General features: G+C 56.3%; 1 protein-coding gene across 2 annotated transcripts in view; it reads right to left on the reverse strand.

The window, feature by feature from the left end:
- RUNX3 (RUNX family transcription factor 3) overlaps positions 1-13,773 on the reverse strand; it is a 28,864-nt gene extending 15,091 nt beyond the window's left edge. The window contains exons 1-3 of one of the 2 annotated variants that reach the window (XM_036351193.1): positions 13,060-13,768; positions 11,046-11,202; positions 2,154-2,258 (exon numbers count right to left, since the gene is read on the reverse strand). In XM_036351193.1, the coding sequence (XP_036207086.1) occupies positions 2,154-2,258; positions 11,046-11,202; positions 13,060-13,344 (547 nt within the window). In that variant the 5' untranslated portion in view covers positions 13,345-13,768. Of the gene's footprint in view, positions 1-2,153; positions 2,259-11,045; positions 11,203-13,059 lie in introns of both variants that reach the window. The other variant, XM_036351194.1, reaches the window with a different exon arrangement.
- Positions 13,774-14,345: the final 572 nt, after the last annotated feature.

Genomic DNA, 14,345 nt, shown 5'->3' on the forward strand with positions numbered 1-14,345 from the left:
GCTTTCCCTTCTCTCTGCCTCTTCCTGTGCCACCCACTCCCCCACCAGCTCACTCCAAGAAGGGGCTGTCTCAGGTGTGGGGGACCCCAGGAGAGACGAGCAGGGAGGGGGAGGCCAAGTCTTCACCCTCATCCAGGGGCCTCAGTGGGGGCCGGTGGGCAGCTCTGGGCTGGGCGGGCTGAACATGGAGGGCTCTGAGGGATTCCAGGTGCTGCCCGGCCCCTGGGAACCTTCCCACCAGGCTCCACGCCCTGGCTAACATGCCTCGCCACACTGGGTGCTCAACTGCTTTGTGCCGCATCAGTCACACTGAGCCCAACTGTGGCTCCCGTCCATCCTGATTCTGCCCCTGGAGACTCAGAGTAGAATATCACCTCCTTCGACCGAAACTTAGACCTCTATTACCATGGCCTGGGGTTCCAGCAGCCACCCTAATGGTGGTGGTGATGGGGGCCCAGGGAGACGGCCCAGAGCCAGAGATAACAGAACAGAATCCAGTGACTCACAAGGAGCCTCCCTCTGCTGCTGCCTGTGGGCACGGACCTCCAGGCCTGCAGGGTTGGGGGTATTCTCCCGCTTCCCGGAGGAGGCAGCGGATGCCCAGAGAGGTCTGCAACTTGCCCAAGGTCCCCTAGCCAGGGAAACTGGCTTAGACTCTGCTGTCTGCACAAAGGCCTGTGACACACAGGGCTTGCCCGCCTTTATCACCTGGAGATGCTGGGGAGTCACTGACCCGGCTCACCGCTGACAAAACTGATGCCAAAAAGGAGACATGACTTGCTGGAGCTATGAAGCCCAAGGCCAGGGCACGGACACACCCATGTCCAATCCTAGCAGGACTCTGACCAGACCCAGTGCCTGCTGGGAGCTGCCTGCCTGTGGGCCTGATGACCACGTCTGACAGCTCAGGGGAGGCCGCAGGAGGGAGTCCTGAGAGGCGGGAGAGAACTCTTCCAGGGCCAGCTCTGAGCCTTCCCCGGATGGGCCATGCCCAATTCCCAGGAACGGAGGCGCGGGGCCAGGCCTGGGCGCCCTCCCTGACCACGCCCTGGTAGTCACACTCCCGTTGTGAGCCTTGGGCACGGGGAGACCAGAAGCTTGTCCTCCTGCCAGGATTACTCCCTCCTGAGCTGGGATCAAAGGCTGTCTCTAGGATCCTGGACGCCTCCCCGCCTCCCCGCCTCCCGGAAGCTAAGACAGTGTGAGGCCCCAGCCAGGACCTCCATGTCCCCAGGCCTGAATTCTCTCCTCACTGGGACTGGGTGACCCTTGGCTCTGGTAGCACGAGGATCTCACATGAGACAATAAATGCGAGAGGGTTGTCTAAACTGCAAGGGGCCACAATTACAAAGAAAGACAAGGACAGGGTAGCTCTCAATGCACCAGCGAGCGTGTGCGAGTGAGGGGCAGTCCAGACAAGAGCTCTGCTCAGAGCTCAGGAGCAGCCAGTCCAGAGATGGCCAGCTGGTTCTCTGCTTCATTCGTTCATTCATCCACTCACTCACTCATTCACTCCTTCACCCAGTGAACACGGGCCTCTGGCCCACTCCGTGGCCGCTGCCCCTCCAGTTCCCTAATCTGAATCTGCAAACCCCAGGCCCTTCAGCAGAAGCAATGAAACACAAACTCTCTTTGATGCTAAAATGCATGGACAAGGGCCCCCTACACACAGCAGGTGCTCGTTAAATATCTGCAGAATCAAATTTGCATTCCTGACCTTGACACTGGGCCCAGGGGTCAGCATGCCCGGCCTCTGGGGGACCTGAGTAAGTCACAGACTCAGATTCAAAGAAAGAGTTTCCAAGGAGGGGACCCGGCCTCCTTCAGCCACTGGCGGAGGAAGGTGGGTGGAGCAGAGCACACCGGCCCGGCCTCCAGCCCCATGCAAGTCCATACTCCCCAGAGGCTCCCAACGGCGGTCACCCCATGGGAGAGGGTCCGCTGATCCTGTTATCTCCCTGTCCCAGCCTCCTCACTGGCCTCCCGAAGTCCAGGCCAAGCACAGAGGGTTTGGGGGTGCAGAGCAGAGACCACATCCCCACCCCCTGGAGCGCTCCCAGAACCCAGTGCCATCTGTCTGACCTCGGCTGCTGCCCTTCTCCCTTTGGACCCTCCTTCCCCCACCCAGGGGACTCAGTGGCTCGGACACTTACGTCTGGGCTCCCGGGGTCCATCCACAGTCACCTTGATGGCTCGGTGGTAGGTGGCCACTTGGGTGGGGTTGGTGAACACGGTGATGGTCAGTGTGAAACTCTTCCCTGGGGGGAGTGGGGAAAAGGCAGGAGGTTGGTACCTGGAGCCACTCACAACACGCTGGTCTCCCCAAGAAGCCCCCTAACCTTCCAGAAGGGGCAGGTCACTCTCCTTTGAACCTGGGCAGAAGTCGGGGCTCTGGGTGAAGTTCACTGCTGGGGTTGGCATTCAAGGCTCCAGGAGGTCTGGCACCAACTTTATTTTTCCTCCACCTCCCTGCTCTGCTCAGGCTGCCTGGCTTATCCCTCTGTTTCTTATCCTGTTTGTGTTCCTTCTATGCAGAGACCCCTGTGATTTGGGGGTGGGGAGCAGGATGGAGAGATTATATGTGTGTGTGTGTGTATGTATGAATGTGTGTGTGTATGTATGAATGTGTGTGTACGTATGTATGAATGTGTGTGTGTATGTATGAATGTGTGTGTGTACGTATGTATGAATGTGTGTGTGTGTATGTATGAATGTGTGTGTGTATGTATGTATGAATGTGTGTGTGTATGTATGAATGTGTGTGTACGTATGTATGAATGTGTGTGTGTATGTATGAATGTGTGTGTGTGTATGTATGAATGTGTGTGTGTATGTATGAATGTGTGTGTGTATGTATGTATGAATGTGTGTGTGTGCATGTATGTATGAATGTGTGTGTGTGTGTGTGTGTGTATATTTCCCCCCGAAAGTAATTAATGATTTTTATAGAGAATTATGAGAACATAAAAGATATAGAAAGGAGAAAATGCCCATAAGCCCACTAGCCAGAGATAAACACTGTCACAGGTTGGGTGTCTTCTCCTCCGGTCCCTTTGTGTGGGTTAGCATATTTAAAAAGTTGCAGTGATTCCAGTACATATACATCTATTTTGTCCCCTGCTGTGTTTTCCATCTAACAGCACATCATCAGCACTTTCCCGTGTCATTACAAATTCTTCGGAAACTTCATTTTTAATGGCTGCAAAATATTTCAACTCATAGGAGCCCCATCTTTTATTCATTCATCTCCTCACTCCTCGGCATTACCCTGCTGCCGATTTCTTACGGTGTGCGCGGCTGGGGCTGGACAAGGGCTGATTTGGGAGCTGCAGACATTTCATTTGGAGACACAACTGTTATTTCCAGGGCTCTGTTCTATTTTTAAATAGGCATTTGGCTCCAAAGTCTCCATTCAAAATTCCTGAGAGGGGGAAAAAACTTTTAAAATAATTTATTTTTTTTACCATTTGAAATAAAACGAAAATGACCTTCTGCTTATAAGAGTCTTTGTCTGCATCTCTGCTGACTTCCTCAGCATAGATTCCGATAAGCGGTGCGTGAGGCCATCGGAGCAGGGGGCTGGGACGTACGTAGGGGCCGCGGTCACTCCAGAGATGGGACGGCTCTCCCGAGAGCCGCTGTGACGGGTGTGAGGCCGCGAGTCACCCCGGCGCCATCGGCACCGTCTATTGAGGTGGAAGATCTTTTAAATGCTCCTGACTGAACAAGTCTTTTTTCTAATACTAGCGAGAATGAAGCTTTTTATATGTTTATTATCCGTCCTAACCCAACACAAATGATGGCTTTGTGTTCTTTTATGATTTCGTATTGAGGTTTTAGTGCCTTTAAAACATCAGTCTGTAGTCCTAGCCGGTTTGGCTCAGTGGATAGAGCGGTTGTCTTGGGGACTGAAGGGTCCCGGGTTCGATTCCGGCCAAGGGCACGCACCTTGTTTGCGGGCCCCGGCCCTGGTTGGGGCTCGTGCAGGAGGCAACCACTTGATGAGTTTCTCTCACACAGATGTTTCTCTCTGTCTCTCCCTCTCTCTTCCACTCTCTCCAAAAATCAACGGAAAAATATCCCCGGGTGAGGACGTAACAAACAAAAAGCCATCCCTCCGTAATGAGCTCGTTAACACCCCCCTGTCCTATCTGTGGTGATCAGCTGCCCTGTTCGCTGGCTTGTCCGTTTCCCTCTCTGGTTCTGAGCTGGTCTGCGTTTTCATTTCTTTCTCTGGTCTGTGATGGCTCCTATGCGTTTTATGTTTAGGCAGGTTGCCCTGGGTAACGGGACCGATAAAGGCTTGCCTCTGATGAACTGTGTTCTCTTTACTTCCTACATCTAATTCTTTGATTCTTCGGGGGATGACTGCTCCATAAGGTATAAGGGAAGGATTTTTCCTCAAAGGGCAACCCCCGTTTTCCCAGCACCTCCCTGGAATGCGAGCACCCCCTGCCTGCCTGCTCTCCGTTAACCATCAAAACCTCCACACACATGAGACTGGGAGGATGTGGGGGAGCTTCGCCTCTGTCTGAGCACCCCTATCTCTGGATCCCAGTTACAGGCTTGGAGATGCCCCGGGGGCAGGGTCATTGGCCCGGGGTACCTGTGTCCCCCAGGGCTGCCTGAACGGACCCCTCTGCTGTCCCTGTGCCCCCAACGGCTCTCCAAGGCTGGCGGGCGGGTGGGTTTGATAGCCCACCTCACAGGTGGGGGATGAAAACTCGGAGAGACTGACAGCCTACAGTCCTCTTTGCATGGCCCTGTCTCAGTGCTTCTGAGTGCTTCTAGGCCGATACAGGAGACTCCAGACCAAGGTCACCTGCCAGGCTGCTGGGGCCACACCCAGGGGCCCACGGGCTCTCAGACATCAGGGCTGGGAGGATGGGGCTCAAGTACAAGTGACTGGACCTGGAAAGCACGGGCCCCTCTGGGAGAATGTTCCTGAGCCAGCCGGCTAAAGGCAGCGATGCAAATGCCCCAGTGGTCCCTGCCCCTGGAGTCCCGGGTCAGAGGGACACACACGGCCCCTCACTCTCAGACCACAAGGGCACTTTCCGTGATTCCTGAAAACAGGACGTGCAGGAGGGCTAGGGAAATGGCAGGCAGGTGGGCTCAGGCTCCCTGCCCACTCTTTCCAGGGGACCCCCCTACTGCTCTCCCTCACTCTGAAGTCATTTCCCTCCTGGGCACCCCTGCCCCAACCAGCCAGGCACTCTCTGGGGGCCCCTGGGCCTCTCTGTCTATCACTTCCTTGGTGCACAGGGCACCAAGTGATGAGGATTTTAGGTGGACAGCGGCCAGGGGGCTGCCAGGCAGGTGGGGCCCAAGCCCCTGAAAACCCCCCTTTTATCACCTCACCTCCCTCAGGTCTCCACTGAGAAGTCACATGCTCAGTGAGGCCTGCCCTGCTCATTTTCTCTAAAGCAGGAGTCTTTAACTTGACTTGTGCAGCCTCCTCTAGAACTGAGTGTGCCCGAGAACTGGGAGAGGAAAGAAAAAGACAGGCCACTGTATTGTCCCTAACCTCGAAATGAAATTTAGCATCTCTCTCGAGGCTCAACATAGGCAACAAGCCACAAAGCATCACAGAAGTCCCCGTGACCTTGTCACACAGACGTCACAGGTATTTACATATCACATTACAGACGCTGCAGATTCCTCTAAATAGCTCCTACACTCGTCACAACTTCAAAATCATGGTCGTCATTGCTAGATCTTATTACTTAATATGCTAACAAAGAGGGCACATCTATCACAATTTTAAAAGACAGCTCGCTAACTATGTTTTAACGTAATTGGTTCCCAATGTCATCTTTTATATTTTATTTTGTTCCTTGAAAAACATTAGCCTGAGACTGTCAAAGGGGTCCACAGGGTAAAAAAAGACGAAGAAGCTCAACCAGGAGCATTATAAACCTTCCCTTGCTCCCTGACTGAATTTCCCCCAAATGCTTATTACTTCTCACAATTCATCTACTTAGTTATCTCGTCTCCCAGTATTAGACTGTAAGCTCCCTGGAGACCAGAATTTTTGTGCTTTTCATGGCTGTTTCCCAAGCCCCTAGGACAGCATCTGGCATGTAGGAGGTGCTCAATAAATGTTTGTTAAAGGAATTAAGGGTAGAGATTACTGCTCCCATTTTATAGATGAGAAAACTGAGGCAGAAAGGCAATGAGGAGACCAGGTCACACAGTCTCCAGGCAGAGCCCAGGACGGTTAGAATATGATGGAGCCAGCCCCTCTACACAGACACTAAGGGCCTGCTGTGAGAAGCCCCTCTCCCCATCAGGCAGCAAACCACAGGACACCTGAGGTCACCAGCCCTCCTGGACAGCTTCCTCTCAGTTTCCAGGCCTGGCACTAACCCTCCCAGGCACTCCCAGAGAGGCGGGAGGGGGCAGGGAGAAAGGGAGAGGCTGGGACCTGGGAGCAGGAGTGGGAGGGCGGAGCAGGTAGCAGGTAACAAGAGACAGGGACCCCTTGAACCAGGGGGTGAGGAAAAGCTGACTCCCTGAGTGGCCCTCACCCCTCTCTGTGCCTAGCAGCAAACCCACCCATCATCTCTCTTCTCCTCTTGGAGGAGGAAGCTGAGAAAACCAAGGAAGTGGACAACGTTGTGATGGAACCCCGGGCAAACTTGCAACCAGCCAGGAGTCTAGGAATTGTAAATCGAGGCACTCCAAGGGCTGGCGATTGGAAGGGGAGCAGTCCTCGTCTGGAAATAGCCGTGCCTAGGGGCTCGGAGTGGCCCCAGACATCCCAGAAGCACCTGTGGCCCTGAACCAATCAGCACACACTGCTGGGTCTGGCAGTGTGACCTTGGGCAAGTCCCCGTCCCCGTCCCTCTCAGCCAGGGTCCCTGTGGGAGATGTCCCTACCACAGGGCTCATGGGTAGCGGAAGGGGACCCGTCTCGGGAACCTCTGGGTTTCTCAGAGGCCAAGAAGCCATCTATCTCCTCCCCACCAGTGGTCCCCCTATGCCTGCAGCTCACACCTTTCACCCAAATCTCTCTCCACACACCACGGCCGGGTCTTTTTAACCAGTTAACGACAGTTTGGGAACTAAAGCTCTTTTCACTTCCCGTGGTTGGCAAACTGCGGCTCGCGAGCCACATGTGGCTCTTTGGCTCCTTCAGTGTGGCTCTTCCACAAAATACCATGTGCGGGTGCACACATACAGTGCGACTGAAACTTCATGGCCCATGTGCAGAAGTCGGTATTTTGTGGAAGAGCTAGTATTTCGTGGAAGAGCCACACTGAAGGGGCCATAGAGCCACATGTGGCTCATGAGCCAAGGTTTGCCGAGCCACAGTTTGCCGACCACTGACCTAGGCCCATGGCCGCCTCCTAGAGGGCTTTTTGGGGTTGTGGTGTGTGATTCTCAAGAGGTGGGATTGCTTTGGGGGGAGGGGGGAGATGTCCAGCACTGCACAGGGCTGTGAAATAGTCATACTTTCTGTGCATGAAAAACTTGCTGATAAAGATGACCTGAGCCATGAACTGAACTGAATTTTGCATAAAACAAGGTAAGTTTTTTTGTACACGTTTAACGTCTACTGACTTTCCCAGGAGGAAAGACAGTCTTAAAAAAAAATGTGTTCAGAACTTTACCAAGAATTGTTCACAAGTTCAGAAAACCATGTCAGTGACGGCAGAGGGGGTTCAGACTTTGAGTCATGTACACCTCGCCGCCAGTCACAGGCCACCTACCAGAGGCGGAAGCACCCATCCATCAGACGCTGTGGTCTCGCCCAACATTTACATATTCAAATAGATATTTTATTATAAATCACTTTCCCCATTTTTTATTAGGGCTGCGGGATTCTATAGGCTTTGGAACTGCGTAGGTAGGTGGGCGACATTATCTACACTTCACTGTGAGATGGTAAAGGGCGTTACCCATTATTGAAGGGGGCGCTGCGTCTGGGAGGGTGTGGACCTGGGCCTTAATCACAGCAAGAGACACCGATGGCTCGGTTTCCTTCCCTTCCTGCTCCTGCTTCACACCTTCAGTCTAAGCACGAGAGCTCTATGCTGCCGGTGTGTGCATGTCTTTCCTGGAAAGGTATCTATCTTCCTGGAATTAAGACAGAGTCAAGGAATGAAAGGCAAGGAAACAAGCAGAAGTTTCCATCTGGCTCCTTGGCCCTGGCAGAGGCCGGAGAGCCAGGGAAAGGCTCCGGGTCCCCAAACCTGGACCCACTCCTGAAATGGCCCAAACTGTCCGTGTCAATCACTGACTTGTTCTCTCCGAGGGAATTTCCCACTGGGCAGGATGGGCAGAGCCGACGCGAGAGGCTGCTCGCCACAGGAGCCCTTCGCCCTCCTTCCTCAGCCACCCGCCTCCACTTCTCCCACTCAACAATTCACACCTTCTGGGTTTCCCCCACCCCCGCCCAAACCGCACCAGAATCAGAGAATCAGTGACTGTCACCACTCAAAGGGACTTCAAAGATCTCTTCTAGTCCCAGGCATTTGAAGTAACAAAATCTCTATCATGTATCCAGCTCGCAACAGTTGCCAACGGGGACACTTGTACCAAGTTCCTTAGCCCTGACAAAATCCCATGGGGTAGGTACCAGTATGATGCCCATTTTACAGATGCGGAAACTGAGGCACAGAGAGATTAAGCCATTTGCTCAATGTCATCCAGCAAGTCACCGGTGGAGCTGGGGCTTAATGTTTTAGAGCCCAGGCGGTTGAATACCATGAGCCTCGCAGGCCTAGAAGTCCTGTGGACTTCTACAGGCATCAGAACCTCAACTGAGGCCTTTTCCTGCTTCCCAGGACCACCGAGACTGGGGAGAGGAGCGCAGCCTCCTGCACCTATTTTCGGGAGCCACAATCCAGCCTCCGCTGTGCCTGCTCTAAGAGTGGGCTGCCCAGCAGGCCCTGTGGGTGGGCACAGGTCTGTGGGCATAAATGCCACAAGGAAATCATTTTCTTTTCTTTTTTAATATATTTTTTTATTGATTTCAGAGAGGAAGGGAGAGGGAGAGAGAGACAGAAACATCAATGATGAGAGAGAACCATTGATCGGCTGCCTCCTGCACGCCCCACACTGGGGATCGAGCCTGCAACCTGGGCATGTGCCCCTGGCCGGAATCGAACCTGGGACCCTTCAGTCCACAGGCAGATGCTCTATCCACTGAGCCAAACCAGCGAGGGCAGTGGTCGGCAAACTGCGGCTTGCGAGCCACATGCGGCTCTTTGGCCCCTTGAGTGTGGCTCTTCCTAAGCCTTAGGAGTACCCTAATTAAGTTAATAACAATGTACCTACCTATATAGTTTAAGTTTAAAAAATATGGCTCTCAAAAGAAATTTCAATCATTGTACTGTTGATATTTGGCTCTGTTGACTAATGAGTTTGCCGACCACTGAGCTAGGGCAAGGAAATAATTTTCAGCAGCAGAGTGGCCAGGCAAGGTCTCGGGTAACTCAGAGAATCATCATCTCTTCTCTTTCTATATTGCACCTCCTAGAAGAGGGGGTGCGATGCCATGTTCCTGGTGCCGTGCTGGGCCCCAGGGACTAAGCTTCCCTTCTGCCTGCCCCCTCGGGGATGCAGCTCTAGCGGGCTCCCTCTCTATCACCGCCACCTGGGCTGACAGACGGGGCCACCGCCCCACAGCCGAGCTGCATGTGAGCAAGCCTCCGCCAGGCAGTGGCAGCTAGCGACTCTCCACTCTGGGCGGGGGCTGGGATTAAGTTGCAAAGGGCTTGAGATATTGGGGATGACAAAAGGGGCTTGGAGACTAATTAGGAGCAGCAATGAAAGCTTAATTCATAAAAGCAAACATTTTCCATCCATCAACCTGCAACCAGTTAAGGGCAACGTTTGAAAGAAATCTGTGCATGGGGAAGGGAGCCAACAGGAACAGGAAATGTTTGAAAGAATGTAAACTATTTCGGTTTCATGAAAAGTAACAAGTAAACAGTTATTACATGCAAATAATGCCCTGGTTTTAATTAATGCTGAAAAGTCAAAATATGTTTGACATTTGTATGTATACACTGAACGGCTGAAGAGGAAAAAATGGTGCCCAGATGCCCACTTCCGAGCAGGGCTGGCGGCTCAGAGGGAGCTAAAACCTTGCAAAGGTCTTGCTTATTGGTGATGAAAAGTACAATTCTGCCTCGGCCTCTGTGGAGGCTGGGGCCAGGGGGAACCTAGCTTACTTTCTTAACGAAGCTGGAGGGGCAGGCCAGGTGCTCAGGGAAGGGCACTCCCCAATTTTCAGCAGGCTGGTCTTAAAGGGCCAGCGAGCCCTCAAGTCTCCATTCCTCCCCCCCCCCCCCCCCGCCCCACCCCCTCCCCGGCAGGGTTTCTAGGACTTCTGCATCCAGAAGTGGTGATGGGTTTCAGGTCCTCCTACTCAACAGCCCCTGGTGGCAGCCGCAGCTGTGCCTGATCCTGCCTTCCTTCATACTGCCCCGGGGTAGGTCAGGCAGGTAGGCTGGCACATCGGCCTTGACTCTGGGGCGGGAGATGGCAGCCTTTGAGCTGCGCTTTCCAGTATTCAGCATCCTGTACTGCATTTGTTTCTTTTCTAAACCACGTTAAGGCTCAAAGGGCTGGGGAAATTGTGGCTTTGGGAGACCACAGCTGCGGAGAGGCAGCCCCAAAGTGTGGGGGAGATTCTGCCCCAGTGGGGAGAGTGGCTGGGGTGCCGGGTCCCCGAAGACCAAGGATCTGTCCTCTAAACCGCCTGCCGAAAAGACTTAGAAGGCCCTTTTTTGAGCCTGTTCCTCTTCCCCCAGCAGCTTTTGTGAGATCAGTGCACTTAATCAGGAAAGGGGAGGCATGGCGGGCTCCAGGAGTTAGGAAGCCCCAGAGACTGGGGGGGAAATGGCAGCTTTTCCCCCTCACATCTTCAGGGGGGTCTGTAACACCCTAAGGGGTTGCAAACTGCTGTTTTAGACCGAACTGGGCATGGACCTGTTTCTGGGGCTCCCACAGGAACCCCTCATTCTCAGCTTCCTTCCCCCCAATCTTTGCTATGGCCAGTGCTGGGCTGGCGCAGTCTCCCTCCCACTCACCTCGCCCACTGCGGCCCACGAAGCGAAGGTCGTTGAACCTGGCCACCTGGTTCTTCATGACGGCAGAGGCATTGCGCAGTTCGGCAGAGTAGTTCTCATCGTTGCCCGCCATCACCGTCACCACCGTGCCATCTGGCACATCCCCCAGTGCCACCACCTGAGGGCATGGGGCAGGGGGACAGCTTAGAAAGGTAGCGGGAGGCCAGGGAAAGGGGGGGAGGGGCTGGGGCAGGCAGCTCCCCTAGGTCCCAGGCGCACTGCGGATTTCTCAAATGCGGAGTGGAGAGGAGGCTTACGAACAATAGAGACCTCTCCCTCCCCCTCCCCCCAAAACAAAAAGATCTCCACCTTCCGAACCAAAATCCTAGATAAACTGGTGAAGCCATGCCCGGGAAAGCATCCCTTCCATCCACTAAACCTAGGGGAGAGCTGGGCACCAGCTCAGTCACTGCGACGTAGGACGCAGCTTCCTTCTTCCTTTTGCTTGTGAGCAAAAGAGGAATCAACACTGCCTCTAGCAACCCAGTCTCTAACGCTAAAAAAACAGTATCAACAACAATAATTAGGAGACTCAAATAATGCAAGAGCCGTTTGGGGGTATGATGCTTGGCCTGAAATGTGGCCTCAGCCCAGTGTGTCGGCCTCTGCGTAGCCTGAATTCGTTATGCAGGGAAAATGCAAAACAAGCTGTCCTTTTGAGAGGGTCTGTCCAGAAAACCCCTTTAAAGCGCCAGAGGGGCTTTTGATAGCAGGAGGATGCACCTGCTGGGAATTGCGGGGTGGGGGTGGAGGCGCCCCCTAAAATGTCTCCCCCAAGCCTCACCCCTCGGAGCTCGGAGAGGCAGATGCCTTTTGAAAAGGAATCAGGCTGCAGACACAGTCACAGCCATATATTTGAACGTGGCCACCGCGTGCAGGGACGAGGGATCCAGATGGTAAAAATTTCAAGGAGAAAATGTTTGGGGTCTGATTAAAAAGGCCAGATTTCCTGTCAACATCCTGTCTTCTTTTAATTTCAAAGATTCCTTTTAAGCTCCAAGTGACAGTAAAACCTCCGATCTGAGGATTAAAGTCACAGGGGCCTCCGCCTGCCGGTCCCCAGGAGATTCTCCCCACTGGTGTTTTAAGATGTCACCCGGGAGACCTCAAAGGGCCACTCATTCCTTTTTTTTTCCCCCTTCCAATTTGGAGTCGTCTTAATGGGAGCAAGGCCGGCCTCCGCTGCCAGAAGCCGCCGCCAGCAGCCACCTCGGGCACCGCCACCCCCAGCCGCCGGCCCTCCCTGCCCTGCCCGTTCTCACGGCAGCTGCGAGAGGTTTAGGGGAAAACCAAGTCGTTTTCGTTTCATCTCGCTGCCCCCTTAAAAAAAATGAAAATGAAACAGTCGCCTACTCCCTGGCAAAGAGAAGCTCCTCTGCATGACTGGGGGCTGCCAGGGGCGGGAGCACCCCCAATCTCTGCCTAACATTTGGGATCCCCGCAGCAACCGGTTAGGGACAGTGTCTCTGGTCCCGGCCCAGAGCCGCGCGGTGTAAGGTTTCTGAAGCGGGAGGTTGAGGGTGTGAGCAGGAAGTGTTGCTGAAGCTGTGCAGGAGGAGGGGTGCCGGCAGGGCAGGGCAGGCCTATCCACCCTCCGCACCCCACCTCCGTGTCCTCGCCCGGGGCCCCGGGATCCGCTTCTCCCCTCCCCGCAGGGCTGTGTCCGAAGGATCCGGGTTGGAGGGGAGCCCCTCCGGCCCGCTTCCATATCAACGTTTCTCCCCAGGGCTCCCCGAAGATGGAGGGGGCATGCCTCCCTACAAGTCACCAGTGCGGGGTGCACCCCAAAGGAAACGCCTGCGTCTCCGGGTGGAGCGCGCCCTGAGACCGACCGGGGCTGGTGGCCCAGGTGCCTGGCTCTGGCTTCGGGGTGGCGGGCACGTCCCCTTCCCTCCGTTCCCCGGCCCTGGCTCCGGCAGCGCGGACGCCCGGCGCCCCAGGGACCATGTCCTCCCTCCCCGGGCCCCGAGCTCACCTTAAAGGCGACCGGCAGCGTCTTGTTGCAGCGCCAGTGCGATGGCAGCACCGAGCAGAGGAAGTTGGGGCTGTCGGTGCGCACGAGCTCGCCCGCGTGGTCCGCCAGCACGTCCACCATCGAGCGCACCTCGGGCCGGGCGCGCCCGCCGGGCCCCACGGCCGCCTGCACGCTCAGCGCGCCGCTGTTCTCGCCCATCTTGCCGCCGCCGCCGCCGCCGCAGGGGAAGGCCGTGGAGGGAGGTGTGAAGCGGCGGCTGGTGCTCGGGTCTACAGGAATACGCATAACAGCGGCCGTCAGGGCGCCGGCCGGGCGGCGGCGGCGGCGCGGCTCCCCCGGGGCAGCCGGCGCGGGCGCCTCCTCCGCCGCCGCTGCCGCTAGAAGCGGGAAAGCAGAAGCGCCCGACCCGGGCCTCGGGGCCCAGGGGGCGGCGCCCGGGGACGCCCCGCCGGGCCCGCCCGCAGCGAAGCCTCGCAGCCCCGACGGCCGTGCAGCCAGCCCGCTAGTCCCGCATCCTGGGCGCGCGGCCCCGGTGCGGCCGCCCCGCGCGCCGGTCCCGGCAGCTTCGGCCGCGGTGGGGCCCGCGCGCCCGGTGCCGCCGCCGCCGCCTTCCGCCCCCGCAGCCCGCTCGCGGCCGCAGCCCCACAACAAATCCTCGAGAATCAAGTGGCGGTGCCGCGGCCGCCCGCGCGCGGGGTTAGTACCCGGGGCCCGTGGGGCGGGGCCGGCCGGAGCGACGCGTCGCGCAGCCAATCGCAGCCCCCATCGCGGGCACCTCGGCGCTGGCGGGGGGAGGACGGACCGCCGAAGGCCGCCCCACCCGGAGGGGCGGAAGGCCCCGCCCCGAGGAGGACGCGCGGGGCCGGCTGCCCCCACGCGATAGCCCGCGGCTCCTCGAGGGTTCCGGGGAACTGGGCCGCGGCTAGAAATGAGTTTAAAACACCCGATTCCTACCGAAGGCTCATTTGCCACTGTCTCCAGGGCGCGCCTCCCTTTCTCTCCCCCTGCCCCGCTGCTTGCCTGCGGCCGGGCCTCCCCCACTCCAGCTGCTTTTGGCCTGTGCAGCCTGCACCCCAGTGGGGAGCCGCGGGGGCCCCAAGGCGGGTGACATCGCTCGGGGAGCTGCCCCCCCAAAAGGCTTCTCACCGCCCCGCCCCGCCTGCAAATTATTTTGACCCAAGAGCTTCCACAGCACAAGAGAGTAAGTGCGCACCAGCGGCCTCTGCAGCTCCCAGCCCCGTGCGGCTGTGATCCGGGCCGTGGAGGCCCCGGTGTCAACCCGGGGA

This window comes from Myotis myotis, unplaced genomic scaffold (genome assembly GCF_014108235.1).
Source record: "Myotis myotis isolate mMyoMyo1 unplaced genomic scaffold, mMyoMyo1.p scaffold_m19_p_2, whole genome shotgun sequence".
In the NCBI taxonomy this organism is placed as follows: Eukaryota; Metazoa; Chordata; class Mammalia; order Chiroptera; family Vespertilionidae; genus Myotis; species Myotis myotis.